Here is a 16026-nt window from a genome sequence, read left to right as displayed (position 1 = left end):
TCTGATCCTGGTTAGTAACAATCTCGTAGGGGAAAAAAAGTCACAAGATGCTTCTATTAATATTTTGGTACAAATAATTTAAAATCTGATTACACTGATTAAAATTGCATCACTATTTGTTTCACCCCTGATAAATATTCCATCTTAACCGCCGTAGCGCAATTGAAAGAATAGCGGAACATTGTGCCCTTCGATTGGAAAAGACCTGAGTTCGATTCTCGTCGTGACGAGGGGAATCCTTATATGAGTTAGGATTTTTCATGAGTTAGCCGATCTCATACGGTGGAAGTAGGGTTTTTGATCCCGCGTACAGACAAATCGGCCTTCAGAACACACGCAATTTACAGACAAACAGTACTGTTGTTGGTGATGATGGGCGATAGATGGCGTTGATGGTCGTAGTTGGAGAATTAAGTAGTAGTGGAGAGGATGAGATGTATCTAGCGAAGTAGAGTAGTGTGCCCTCCCACGATGAGTCCTTAGACTCCCTGGAGATGTCACGTAATAATAATAATCTTTCGTGCAGATTACGCTACTAATAAAAAGTCATTAAGATATTGCCATACATGAATTTTTTTTCATCTTTACAGTATAGTATTTGTTGATTTTGTTTATCAGAACCTAGCACAAAAATAATGAATAATGATTTCTTTATTATCAATAAAGCAAAAATAATTAGTTTTTTGTGCTATTCTTCTTTCGTCTTTTAAATTAATAAAAACATTCTCCAGTCTATCTTCAGTGACTGTATAGCAGATAACTGTTATATAAAATACACGTTTACGGGAAGCTGTCACACAAAGGTTTGTAGTAATTTTGAAATCGGTTATTTTTGCAAGGGTACTAACCATAATAATACTTGTTCTATTTTTTTTTTTCTGAGCATCTCCTTCTTGAAAATCCGAAAATCTGAAATATGCCTCTGTTAGAAAACAAGCAAGAAAAAAAAATAATGTTTGAAATAATTCCAACTGTGCTGCAGGAAATATAAAGAAAAGAACGAAATTCCAACTTGGCACATTATCAGAAAATTTCTGATTTTTGCTGTTAAATTTTTTAAAAATATATATTTAATGATTATTCCGCTGTTTATCTTTGATTTACAATTTCAAACAGAATTTCGTTTATCTGGGTAATCTATTGCTTTTGTTCTTCTGAAATAAAATATGTTGGAATTAATAGCATAAATTCTATAGAATTCTAAAGATAAGAACGATTATTTTACATGAAATATTTAGCAAAAGTTTTTCGGTATCAAAAAGAAAGAAAGAAAGAAAAACTAGTGAATGATTATTTCAATCTTTAGATGTCATTTCTCAAACAGGAGCAGCGAATTAGGAACACTGTCATTAATATTTTAAGCCAAATTTCTGTTTATTCTTTAGCCATTAAGTAGATTTTGGGATTACAAGTTTATTAATGAGTTGAACTTCAGTTGTTGTTTTTTGTCATCTGTTTCTAACGAAAAAGATAAGAGCTTAAAAAGACAAATGTGAATATCTCCTTGGATCTCCATTAATAATAATATACTTCATTTATCAGTTAGCGAAATGCCCCTGCATCGCAGCGCTTAACCCATATAATACGATGGGTGGATTAGTAACGCAAGTAATGTTATGCTGTTAGTGTTTTATGATAATCTTGTTTCAAAAAGATCACAGCAGATATCGGGAAAAAAATTTATATTTTTAAATGACAACAATAATTAATAGTCTGTATATGTATGTTGGATTAGCATAAAAATATTTTATATAAAAAGTTCTGAATGAAATTGGTTATAATATTTTATGACCTGTCATTTGCATTCAGTGTTGGCCCATTTGTATTCTATTAAAATTTACTTTGACTATAAACCTTAAAAAAAAGAAGAAAATTTAATTGAATCAGGCCTAACTTCGCAACAAGTTTCTTAATTATTGTACTACTAATAATGAAAGCCATTCGCCTGATATGAAAGACTACAAATAGATCGCAAGAGCAGCGAAACTTCCTCCGTCTTAGAATAAGAACAAGCTGTTGTCTTTAATGTTTATCATTATAGAATAGTGTGTTTTAAAAAAAATTATGAAAAATATTTTATTAGTCACCGAAAGATTTTCTCCTACAACAATATAAACAATATGTAGATAGTAAATCTATTTAATTATGAAATGGACTTGCCTTTTGATGCATTTTTCATCTGTGATTAAAATTTATGCCTAGCATAAATTTTGACTCTTCTGAAAGTTAACATTTCACTTTTAGAAAATAAATGTAATAAAGAAAGATGGAAAAGGAATTAGAAAAGAAATAAAAATTTATAGAAATGCCATTTTATATCTGTTAGCAGTATAGCTCTAAGGCGTTAATGATTTGAGGATTAAGTTCTCACTGGAACATTCAGCGCCTAAACTCGGGGAAATGTCTACTGCGTTCTGAGTTGAGAATGGAATATTCGACATCCTTAATCCCTATAATCCCTTCATGATGTTTTCCATTCGGATTCTAAAAATTCGCCTTTCGGGGAATGGACATGCGATTCAACGAACCGAGCAACCAAAGCGTGATATCGCCACTGTATTTATTTAAATGAAAATTGCGGTTGCTATGGTGACCAGATATTCGCTCCTCACAGGATGCACATCAACAACAAAAATATTCGACCACCACCCTGAAATCTGTTTCACGTGAGCAAGTCGTCTGCCCCCCCCCCCATAAATGGCATTTAAGAATTCTCTGTACGTTGTAGCTTGCAATTTTGTTCAGTTTATATATTTTGATGGTAATACACGATAGAAAACCTGTATAATTTCTAGCTTATTGGCTGAAGTAGAGGGGAGAATTATCGACATCAATTTCGGCAGTAAATGTTTGCTCGTGACTCTTTTATAGGATTACCATAGCGATCGTGGAATTTCAGTTATTGAACAGATCTACAGATATCGAAAGTCAGGCCTAGGTTATCGTTATACTGAATATAAAAAAGTCTCAATTGCTCTAGTGATCTCCGTTAAGAAATTACTTAATAGAGATGCATTTCTTCGATGTTAAATTGCCCCGTTTAACACTCACAGTCGCGAGTGTCTGTAGTTAGACTTGGATGTCGCGAAGCCTTCAACTCCACTTTAACTATCGGCCATCTGACTAACATTGCCTTAATACTAGGTTAAACGAGTAGATAATGATAAATGGTAAGGAGACTTGGGATTCGAGATTAATTTGAACACTTAGAACACCATTAGTGTCGTGTAGCGAACGAGAAAATTCCAGGCAAAAAGACAGTCTTGGACTATCTATCTTATTCGCATAAAGTAGTGGAGTCGACTCGGAATTTCCCTACGACATCAGTGTCTCGAGTACTCAGAGACAAGATTTATTGCTCAGACTACTTGGCTCTTGTCTTTTTCTCCTGAGAGAAAAAGAGACATTAACCGTAAGTGTGGGTGTTGTGTAGATTGCTCGTCTCACTCATAAATGGTTCCATTGACTGTTCTTAGCAATTAACACAATTAGGCATAGTGCGTATCAGTGTAGTTGCATTCAAATACCATTTTTGTTGTTGTTGCCGAAATGATGGTCACTGCGCATGCGATGTAGCGAACTAGGTACACTGGTATTTCCTTTTTATATTTTTAATTATTTTATATTTGCAGATATCGACCATCAGCTGGTCGTATTGTGTGAGCGCTAATGACCACTCAGGATGCCTGAAAAAGACGCCGAAAGCGCACGAGAAGAACGCCTGGCACGTTCTCTAACATTAGAACAAACCTATGTGCATGATGTGTATCATCAGGTAGCTGCTCAGTTCTGCGGCCCTCGAAACCAGATCTGGCCTCGTGTTAAGCAGTTTCTGGTAGATCTGGAACCAGGAAGCTTGGTGGCTGATATTGGTAAGCATTTTCCTTTTTCTTTTATATTTCATAATTTTATTGTAAAAATATTATGCATATTTTTGTTACATTATTAAATAGAGGAAGTCCGTATAGATGACGTATTTTAAATACCAGCAATATTAGAATAATTTTGCCCTAACTAAAGAGAGGATGTAATTCAAGATCCATTATATGCAATCTACATTTTCAGTTTCTTAAGAGAGAGCGCCTCGCGCGCTGTGAAAGCATCCTTCACAATACTCATTTACACTATTTCTTTAAAAGTATGACGCAGTGTTATCCTCCAGCACTGGTTATCGCATGCAAGCCATGAGTACTTTTATATTTAGCAGAGCAAAAAATGACCTTTATTAGCCATATTAATTTACTATTCTATAAAATAGTAAATTAATATTTTTCACGTTTTCCTGGCTTATTAGTATTCGTTTATTTAAAAAAGGGTAAATAAAGCACCAAAGATTTTTTTTGGAACAACTAACAAAATTTATTTAATACAATACAATTTAAATCATACAATTTAGCAATGTGACGAATGTGTATCACCCAAGAGGATAAGCTCATCCGGGTTATAAAATGTATAACAATTACAGAAATCAATATACAATGCATAAGTAGCGCAGTCCACAAAAATATTGGCAAGAACAATATGTAAGAGATAATAGACTAATGAATTGATTATTTGCGTTGGTTAATTTCTCATTTTATACTCTTATTCTAAAGAAATTTTCAATATTCTTATAAAAATTTGATTAGAAATATCCTCTAGTCAACTTTCGTTTCGCATTAAGAGAGGTAAGCCATTAAAGATTTTTGGAGCCAAATATATATAGTGTTTGTGTATTATTTCTTTTTGTGTTTATGGAATTAAATATTTTTAAGCCCGGGTTTCTGCATTTTCTAATGCTTACGTACTGATTATCCCACTTTAGGAAGAGTAGTATCCTGTAAATATATAATTGTCTAAGTCAGTGATTTTCAACCTTTTCCATAATACGGCACACCTAGACTAATTATTAAAATTCTGCGGCACACTAAAAATATATTCTTTTAATTTTTTTGATGATCTGGCAAAAAATAGGCATAATTTTGATTAATTTACACACACAAGAAGAGGGAAGACCAGACACTAATAAATAAATGCGCAATTTATGACATTATTTCTTTCAATTAATTTGTTTTCATAAATCTCGTGGCACACTGGTTGAAAATCGCTGGTCTAAGTGGTAAGATATAGGATATATTTGGTGTTCACTGTAATGTCTCTTCATTTGCTGTTGGTTAAAATGTATTAGTTTATTTTAGAAAGAGATTAATGGTGTCAGTTTTCTTATAGAAATAGAGTTTTAAACATCTAATGTTTTGAAAGCTAACTTTTTTCTAATAAAAAATAATAATTAGTGCCTGATTTTATACGATGCATTCTCATGCATAAAATGGCGAATATTAGCAGCAAAGTTATACCCCCTCCCTAAAAAAATAAATTAAATAAAACAGACTGATATTTGCAGATTGAGGAAGGTACAGTACATAAAAATGTGTACATAAAAGTACATAAAAGAAACATTGTTCTGTTCTTAGTAATGTTTTCAGGTACAAAGAGTACAAATAATAAAAATTAATATTTATGGCTATTTTGCCTATTTTCTTAAGGAGTACCCCTTTGCATTACATCACTGGCTTTATTTACTTCAATTTACTTAATATGTTAATAATATTTTAATGACATAAATTTGTTCTTTTAATCTTTATGTGTTATATTTTATCTTTCTCCTTTTTCTCAAAACATATTTTTTGTAGTTCATCCTTGATATATGAAATTACTATATGTATATTTCGGCTTTCAACTCGCATATCTTTAATTCCCTCATTTTTAGTTTCCACATATTTTTATCTCCATATTTTTCCGCCCTTCCGTTTTTTGGAAAGGAACAAAAAGCCGTAATGCATCTATCCAAATGGCAGCCGTAAATGGTTATAGCCCATCATCCAGAGTTCATTCTAAAGATCTAAAGTTCAGTTATATAATTTTTATCAATATATATTTTTGATATGCTGCTCCATTAAAAGATAACTTCGAGGATTCTACAAAGGAATGTCAAAAATTATTCCTTGTAATTTTTCTTTTAATTTATGTCTTTAAAATATCATTAATGTTTTAAGTAAATTGGAATAAAAAAAAGCTAATGATGTAATACAAGGAGTACTCCTTAAGAAAATAGACAAAATAGTCATAAGCATTAATATCAATTTTAGAGGAGTAACATGGAAAATTTCCAGAAATAATAGTTATAATAAAATAAAAAGTTTCTAATGTCCTTAGGGACCTCCGAGATCCTTTGCTCAAACAAAATACTCTCGGGAAAGTCAGCACTTGTTCTTGGGCAGCAAGACCTTTTAACAGTCTTTCTATCGAGAACAAATAATAAAAGAGCGAAATCCCTCAACCATTCACACCTTGTTCTTGCTTTTATTCTGAAACACTCAACCTTGTCCAATAGTTACCGAAGAAGCGCACTGTTAGCATTTATCTACCGTACTGGCTTATTCAAAAGTCACGACTTTCGCTATTAGACTTGCATCAGAGGGTTCTCCTTGAAGCCCATTCTTTAAAAATAAAACAAAATAAAGGCTGAAGCAAAATTTACCAAGTTGGCTCAAAGTGATGTTTTTTTATTCGTTTAACTGTGAAAGCCTGTTGGAAAGAGTGCGATTTTTAGCAACACAGCAAGGTGAATTAATGTGGGAGGCTGTCACTGCAGTAGCAATTTGTCTTTGTCACTCGCAAGAGAAATTTGAACGAAGGAGTTGGCTAAGCCTTTAAGCCATATGTTCAGTTACGACCAACTTTTAATCTTGCGGTTTTTTGTAGGATATTTCATGACGACTTTTACCCACTCATACTTTTTTACAGTGAATCCGTAGTAAATAATTAAGAACACTTATAGTAAAAATAGCAAAGGAATAAATGGATTCCATTACACTGATTTGAAATTAATTTGTCTTCCCCTAGATGAAATCCAAATGCCAAAGCGAAATGCGACCTTTGGTTCTTTGTTCAGCGTCTAATATTTGCCAGGAAACGGGATAATTACTAGTTATACACAGTTCACAAAATACTCCAAGTCATTTATCAAACTCGCTTTCCAACTAACATTAATAAAAGCCGCAGTCCTAAACTTCTTCATTGTAAATGCTGATGTTTCACTATTAAAATAATAAAAGGATACGCTTTGCTGTGGAGTGCAGAGTTCGAGGTTTTGTAAATGCTAAGCACGTGGTGGTTTTCGAACAATGAAAATGTTATATGACACCTGCGATCTGTAAAGAAGCTGTGGCTGCAAACAGTTATCATTACTTTGCTGTTATTTGATTCCTACGAAGATTATAACACTAACTACAGAAGGAGAGCCTCGCGAGTGAATGCAAATAAGACCAATGACGCAGTTTATCGTGATAATGAATTTCCTTTCTTCTGAAGTAGCGAATAATGCTACAAAGGCAAGAGCAGAGCAATTGGCAGCCTCACACCTGCCAATCATGTTCTTTTGTAATTGATAACAGTGAAGGTATACCATCAGTTTCAGTTTACATTACTGATCGAAGTATGAATAGCAGGCGGTGTGTGTCCAACTTAGCTCTGAGGAGAAAAGGGAAAGCTGGGGAAAGAATGTTTATTAAGAGTTCTCAGTCAGAGGGTAGTTGTGATACATTTTGAAAGTTATCGGCACTGATTTCTCTGGTCTTTGTTACTCAGCGTTCCTGTATGTGAATGCCGCTGGCAGTGTTTACACACAGGAAAGACCCTTATGAAGATGTATTGTTTCTAGATAGAAAGGCTGTTCGACTAAAGGCGAGGTACTCTGTCTCATACGAAATGGAGTTTTTTTTTTTTTCCTGTCTTGAAACTCGTGCTTTTCATCCTAGAGAATAGGCAAACTGACTCGCATAAGGTATTCACTAATTGTTAACAGGCGCACTGCGCTATGAGAATATGACAACTTCCACCACAACAACGAGGCTGCGGTTCGCAGTGTTGTTCTTGGTGGAAGTTGTCATATTCTCATAGCGCAGTGCGCCTGTTAACAATTAGATAATACCTTTGGCCCATATTTTGTATCATGCATGTGATACAAAATATGGGCCAAAAAAAAAATACAAAATATAGTGAATATCTCGTCGATGGGCAGTAAATATTTACGATGATACGGTGTCCTTTGTTTAAAAGGACCTGAATTTAATTCTTGTTGCAGTATGAGAAATCTTTATAAAGGTGAGTTAGCAGATCGCATAGAAAAGGGGAGGGGATTTCTTCTTGGAAACTCCTGTTATTCCATCCACAGTACTACTGTACTATATAAACTTAACAACCTTTCGTGGATGGGTTCTCCATAAATAAAAGAAATCCTCCCACAAATTGGAACATGCCTGTCGACATGCGTACAGTAGATCTATAGATGCACAGTATCTGGTAATGTTCAGCTAGCCAGCAAATGGATAGGATTCACTTGTGAGAATCAAAACTTATTTAACACGCCGATCTCAGCAATAATCGGGGAAAAGACGAAATAAGGTAGTCGTAGCGACTTACATACATACCTACACGCATGAGGTTTACAAATCACTACCTCAATCACCTTGTCATAAAATATACAAAGTAATGCTTAATTTGCCTGCAAACTGTGAGCAATGACATGTTTTTAAGCACAGTTTCTGAAGGTGGAACCTTTTTTTTTATTAGTAAGTGCGTGTATTCAAAATGGGGAAGGGGGTTTGGTTTATCGGAAAGGGACTAACACCAACGCACTGTAAATAAAACATGTTGGTTTCAATGCTTTACACACGTGGAAACATACCGCCTGGAAAATCCAGTCATTCTTCCATAAACCAACATTCTCAAAGTACCGAAAGTAAACGAGTCATCATCAGGAATGTTGATAAAAATTAGTTTTGATTTGTAAATTACTGTTATCTCTCCTTTCTCTTTGTCCTGAATGACAGGAGCAATCAAGAAAAACGTTTGACCAGTTAACAATCGCAAGACAGCTGAATATTTTCGCCTTCTTTCAACGCTCTCACTACTGCACTCATGAAAAGCGAGATTATCGATACAGCTTATTGGCTCGACTGAAATTTGTTCCATGGGATTCGGCTTAGGAAAGGATGGGCAATATGTTTTTTTATTCTTTAAAAGATTAATAAATATGTGCATCTTAATAAAAGAAGTAATGTTTTTGCGTGTGGTGTCTTTATTCGTTGGAATACTTGAAATCAGCGATCCCCGAAATCATTTATACTTGTAGTCCCTATTTAAAATACGTATTTTTCTCTTCACGTTGTAACGAAATAAAATAATCCAACAGGAAAAGAACAATTTGCAATTCTACTTTTTTCTGATATCATTTTACCCTTCGAATGAAAGGAAAGAATAAAGTAAGAGTATTACGCAGAATATTAAATTACTTGCAGTTAATCATCATCTGTGCAAATCAGTTCAGTTGACAGGTATCAACTCAGTTAGCCAGTACCTCTTGGGACGCCTTGCCGTTTCTGATAGGTAAGAGAGTCTGCTTAATAATAAATGTGCAGGAAAGGCAGCTAATGTCAAATTCAGTCGACTATAAGAGAGCATTGAATAAAATAGAACACAACGCGAATAAAATTTTTTTCTTAGTGGAATGATTCAAAAACTGAATTTCACTCCGAACTACTTTAACTCACTTAAGTCTTATTAAGCAGTAGTGACGTTTGTTAAGAAAGATTAACTACTAATCTTTCTTAATAACTACATAGAGAACAAACGAAACACGTGATCATTCTACTTAGTTAAACTCCTTTCATCTTTTCTATACGAATAACTATTTTACAGATATGAATTTACATAACGTCTACTTGATTTTGCGAGACAAGATTAATCTATATATCCCTGCTTCCGTTTCTGAACTCACTCCTTTGCGATCTTTCTTCTCAGAGTCTTTTCCCCATTCAACACCATGGAACTAATTTAAGTTGAAGTCAAGTATATTATTGACTTTTACGTATCACATCGAACATATTTACTTTTACATGTACACATTTACACATAGACTTTTACCAAATGCGTTTTACTTAACTATTATTAGAATGTGAAAGTAAAGATGGTTTTTTCCTTTCATATATTTGTGTGTAGTATCATATTTAGATAAGTCTTATAATAATTAATTCTTATGGAAAAAATCTTTGCTTTGCCATTCGTGCTTTCTTCATGCGTTCATTATTGGTTATTTTGGTTATAATGGATTCGTTATTACTATTTTTTAATATCAAATCCATTCCACATTGCAAAAATGAGACATGCAGAATAACGAGAATATCGTGATTATTTTAATTTTGTAACAAAATCATATTTAAAATTTTTACTTCTTATTAGAGGGGAAACAATCATATCGCAAGAGTTATTTTATTAAACGGTATTGAGGACTGATTGTCTTCAGATATGTTTAGCTCCTCTCTTATGGGTCTCTAAAGTTCGATTTAATTCAGAGTATAAGATGGTTGTAAATATCTGAATATACAGATATTTACTTTTCGAAACAGTTGACGATTCCAGATTTTGAAACAGCCATGAAAAATTTGCTGTCAGACTGTCGTATTTTACTATTGCATTGCCACTATACTGAAACGCTGCAATATGAATGGAAACCAAGAGCTCAACAAGTCCATCGATCGAAAACGTATTGAGGAAGACCATTACTTGTAGTTGAAAGTAGATTCCTTAAGCTAATGTTTATTTTTGGTTGTAGAAAAAAATCAACGTCAGTAAGTGCTCCAACATTGTCCGTTTCCTTTTTGTTAACATGCACTGTTGTAGTGTCAGCTTATTGAAAATTAATCTTAATCATCTCTCTCTCTGTGTGTGTGTGTTGAGATCAGTTTTTCTACTGTCATTTTAGAAGTTTTAAAACACTTCTGTATTGTACCGGGCATCTTACTTTTTTTTAAAGCACATTCTTCGTAATAGAATCTTGTTTGATGTGCAAATAGCTTGTCATCATTAATATATTCTCTTCCCTTGAGAAAGTCGTTGTATCCTCAAAAACTCTACATATTGGTATCGTCATCTCCATAAACATATCAAAATTTCGGAATATTTTATGTCAAGTATCGTTAAAATATGAATCCTCGGTTCTAGCGAGCTATGACTCTTTCGTGGCGAATTCCCATAACACCACCCTCTGATACAATAATGCCAGTAAAAGGCAACTGCAGCATATACATTAGAATATATGCAAACCGCCTGCGTTATGAAAGCAGTCTCACTAGATTATTGACGAATATCTTTCTATTTTAATTTATTTTATTTCTGGAACTTAGTTCTAAGTCCAATTGGAAATGATCTCGGATCACCTATCTGCGAAGTTCTATTTATTTTACGCAATTAGGAAAAAATGAGTGAATTGTCATCGAATAAAACTGTTGATAAACGAAGTAAGATATTTTCGAGCGCTATACAGGAAAAGTTAGTTATTTGAAACTGCGTGCAGTTTTTTTTTTTTTTAATGAAAAATGTGAAATTTCCTTCATTTACTCTCTAGTACAAAAATTGTTGATTTTATGAATTTGTTTTAATGAAGATGATTTTCTTCTTTTTCTCATGACTGGATCTAGTTTCTGAAAAACAGCAAAACTGCTGGTTTATTCCTTGCCGTCTCCACTAACACCAGTCATTTCTTTTGTTGCAAGTGGAAGTTGAAACCAGATCTTTATTTCAGTTATGCGACGCTTGTCGACTGACTTTTTTCCTTCAGCAAGAACAGAAATTTAACAAGTTCTATCACATTCTTCTTCGTCTGGTGATTCATATATAATTCTTCAACTAAAAGGATGGATCTTATTTTTTGTAACATTATGCAAACTGAGACTGAAAACTTTAATTATCTCTGGAAGAAAAAGTTCAGGATGCATTGTTGTTACTTCAGTGCTCTACTAACTTGTTCGAGATGGAAGAGGGATGTCATGCATGTTACTTTACACAGGTTTCGAGCGTATCATATTTCCATAAAATAATTTCGGAGAAAAATAACTTATTCACTTTTAATCCTTATCAAAAAATTACTTAACTGTAATTTATTATACTTTTTGATCTGTAGCTCAGTATTGAACTAGTTTAAAGTATTTCCTAAAATTCCAAATAGCAGTACATACGTCTTTAAACATTTTTCTGTCATAATATTATAATTATAACGGAGCTCTCAGAAACAACTACACTATTAGCACGCTGCTGTGTGCGCCGAAAGATCTATTAAATAAATATATAAATAGTGCTAGATATGCTATCAGTAATATCCAGTAGTGAGCTATAAGGGACTCACGGGGGCTCGTGCGATCCCTTTGTTAATTTTTTCTAAAATTTGCGAGCCCCTTGTTCTTCTTGTTAGGTTGGAAGTTTTTTAGCAAACAAAAAAAAAAAACATTATTTTTTGAAATATATTAAGCGACAAACTCATACGGTAAACTAACAAAGTGATTTTATTAAATAAAATATTATGGTACTGTTACTATCATTTTACAAATAAGAATTCACTTTTAGTAATCACATATAAATCAATAGGACTATAAAATAATGCCCCTTGATTGGTACCGTTGATTATCACTTGAAGTATAAAAACAAAAGAGAAATATAGCGTATTTCAATAATAGTGTGTTTGGATAATATTTATTTATTATTTATAGATTGTTTGTCACAAAAACTTCTATCTCAAACAAAACAAAATTATTTTGTTTATAAAAAATGCGGATTATTGCATATGTGCGATTATAAAAGGTTTTATTCTTATTATATTTTTATAGTTAAAAAATGTTTTTCTTATGTAAGATAAATTAACACAGTTGATTGTGTGCAAATATTTCATGTTTAGATCATGAAATATTTGTTTAAAAATGACAGCCTTTACAGGTTGATTTTCCCCTCATACTTTTTGATTGACATTTGTACACAAGCTGTATTAATAAAAGTTTTCGTGTGAAATACGGCTCTTTTTTTTTTGCTCGATGATGCGAGCCCTTAGCTCACCACTGGTAATATCCCCCGAGTAGCAAGAATAACCGTTATCCATCCTTGCCCAGTACATTAAACTACCATCTTGCACCAGAAAGCACTACTCGACAAAACTGCTCTTCCAGCACGCTTGTTTAGTCTGCCATCCAAAATGGCGTCTAACGAAAACGAGGTCTTTTTAATCCTAGAGGAAATTCGCATCACACAAGCCGCAATACGGATCGTTGAAGCGCAGTAAAGTCAATTAAAGTCCTTCAAACTAATAGACAGCTCTAATCACGTGTTTATGCAGGCGTGGATTCGTCCCAGTAATTCCTGCCTGCATTTCCCACGTTAATTAGAAACCTTCTCTATCCAAACACAGAACAAAGAGAAGTTTTGCTGCAGAAGTTACACGAACCTTTATTTCCTTCATTTCCGTTAGGTGGTTCTCGATCGCCTTCTTTCACCCTGATCTCTAATTACTCGGTTACTAATAGTAACGCCAAGCCATTTTCTGCACGAGCTGCGCATAATCCTTAGCTAATACCAATGTAAGTCTCATTCCGGTCAAAGGCTTGGCATTGTATCAGAGCTTCGTGTTGTGCACTACTTTCATTCATTGACATACCGAAGGTATTTTTAGATACAACTATGCCGTATTTGCCATCGGGTGACACTGACAATTTATGATCGTACGCAACACAATCTTCCTCTTCGTCACGATGGTGGCGCTGATATCCAATTCCAAACGGACAGTTGTTTTTGCGTCAACAAATTCCTATGACGTCATAATACGGATTGCCTTAAATATAATTGTATACACTAGAGTAATTTTGAAGTTCACTGAAAGAGTCATTTCAGTGAATTTGAGTTAATTTAAATTAATCACTCTTATCAAAACTTATCAAAATTATCTTATCAAAATTAATCAAACAATTAATTTTGCTTGTTACATGCTGTTGTTATCAGGATAAATACATACATAACGGAATTCCCACTCTGGATTCTCTTTAAAAATTACTACATACGTTAACACATCATCATATAAAAATGCCGAAAATCCTTATGGAGGTTTGATAAATTATTTGTAGCATTAACCGTATATTTTAGCACTTTTATATACCCTGTTTGATTTTTTTATAAAATTCATTTGCGCAAAACTAATACTGAGATTGAATTTTTAATTTTCTTGCATAGCAATTATGGTACACAGTGTCATTGTTGATTAGAGTAAGAAAATCATGGTTTGGTTCCCCCCCCCCCCGCGCATCTAGATAGATTCACGATGCTAAACAGGCGTGAATTATTGTGCTTGATTTAATGCTAATAATTTTTAGTTAAATGAGATAACATTCGTTCTTTTTTTATCCTCAAGTTACGACTTTTCCTTGAAACTATGAAAATAATTAATTTTTTAACGTTGATCTTTCTTCGTAAGAAACAAATAAGGAATAAATAAAATTCTTGTCTATTTAACATATTTGCACTCTAACTGTTCCTACAAAGATAGGTTTTTTTTTTTTTTTGTTTTAGTAATACGCAGCTCTCTTTTATTATCAAGATTAGTTTTAGTTGTTCAACTTCAGTCTGGAAATTGCTTATTTTTGCAGCGAGAATTCCTTGTGTCAAATTAAAACCTGGTGGTTGTTATTCTACGCGTTTAAAAAGAAACTTGTAATCTGAAATCTTTCGCTCGCAATTTCATTATCGGAAATAAGCACAAAAATAAATTGATATATTTTTATATACATGCAGAGTAATTTTTTTGTGTATTTATTACGGTGGCCATGTGTCGAACCACAAGTGATGAAAACAATGTACGAGCCTATTTTTGCTTTTACCAGCTGTAAGAATCGTGCGTATTGTTGGCATTTATTATCAGCAATGGCTTTTTTTTAATTGTTTGCGAGAAAATTCTGATTATTTTCAGATTGTTTTGTGTTTTATCTATAAAACAGAAAATATTCTGACATAGAAAGTCACCTTTGTTAGTCCTGTGTAGAATCTGTCAGTTTATTGAAACTTCTAACATAATGCAACAGTATAAGTTTTGTTCAGTGTTTCCTGTTGGCCCACTTAATCACCCCTCCCCTTCTTTTCTTTCTTTTCTAGAACTGGTACGTGAGAAGAAAACACCTTGTAACTTTATGGCACTTTTTTTTGGCCTTTGATCAATATAAATGATTTCTTCAGCCCTTCTTCTGTGTCATCATCTGGGATGATACTGGTCCATGACATTTACGTGATTAAACTGACAAGAAGCGTTTCAACCATCTTTTCTGACCCCGTTTTCAGACTCGAACGATGTGTGGCTATTTATATCTTCTTTTCCTTCGAAACCTTAGGTCAAGAATGAGTTTTGTGGCATTTATCGCATGTATACCTTCGAAGATTGCCACAAGGATGTAGGGAATGGATGAAACGGTGGAAGAAGCTCTATGAGATAACGTAGCCTTTTGTAATTCCGAAAACACTTGGTTGTATATAGAAATACTGTAATACTCCAAGATAATTTAATCTTTCGCATGCAGCTAGAAATACAACACAGTATCTCGTTTGAAAAGGAAAGTCCATTTCTTTATAATTGAGCATGGAAAAGCTACAAAAGAAATAAAAGAATGAACTTATATAGGTTTTTTTTTTTCAAGTTGAACCATAACGCTTTCGATATTCTACCTGCTTACCTTTACGTATATTGTAATATCGAGTTCGATTTTGAAGTTTGAACGACCTCTATGATAATTGATTTCAGTAGCGTAGATTTTTTTAAAATTTCTTTTGTAACTATAACTTTTATAGTTACAAAATTACACTTACAATATAAAATAAAATTAAAATAACTTACAAATACGTATTTGTATCTTATTTTAATTTATCTTGTAAGCTTATTATTACAGTATTTGACCCCACAGTAGCTAACCATAAAACTTTTTGTTGGCTGGTGTTATTTGAAATGGAAAAATAACTTTATCAGTTATATCAAGCAGTGGTTTCCATAAAATGTTCTGTGGAAGCACATTTATATGCTGTGATTTTGCAATTTTGCACTTCACAATGGCATCGGTGTTTTACTTTCTGCGCTTCACCAGTTGATACTTAGTTGGAATTGGATTGTTTTTGTGGATCGTATCATTT

At 33.3% G+C, this 16026-nt stretch overlaps 1 protein-coding gene across 1 annotated transcript in view; it reads left to right on the top strand.

Annotated features, from left to right (window-relative positions):
* LOC150104747 (uncharacterized) overlaps positions 1-16026 on the top strand; it is a 157434-nt gene that overhangs the window by 119547 nt on the left and 21861 nt on the right. Inside the window, exon 3 of the mRNA XM_090395927.1 lies at positions 3633-3872. Within this exon, the coding sequence (XP_090252053.1) occupies positions 3683-3872 (190 nt within the window). The 5' untranslated portion in view covers positions 3633-3682. The remainder of the gene's footprint in view (positions 1-3632; positions 3873-16026) is intronic.

The sequence above is a fragment of the Typopeltis vanoorti genome, chromosome 7 (assembly GCF_054136105.1).
Source record: "Typopeltis vanoorti isolate ZY-2024b chromosome 7, IOZ_Tvanoo_1.0, whole genome shotgun sequence".
Classification (NCBI taxonomy): domain Eukaryota; kingdom Metazoa; phylum Arthropoda; class Arachnida; order Uropygi; family Thelyphonidae; genus Typopeltis; species Typopeltis vanoorti.
The sequence above is the reverse complement of the archived record's forward strand: the minus strand, read 5'-3'. Positions and strand labels throughout refer to the sequence as shown.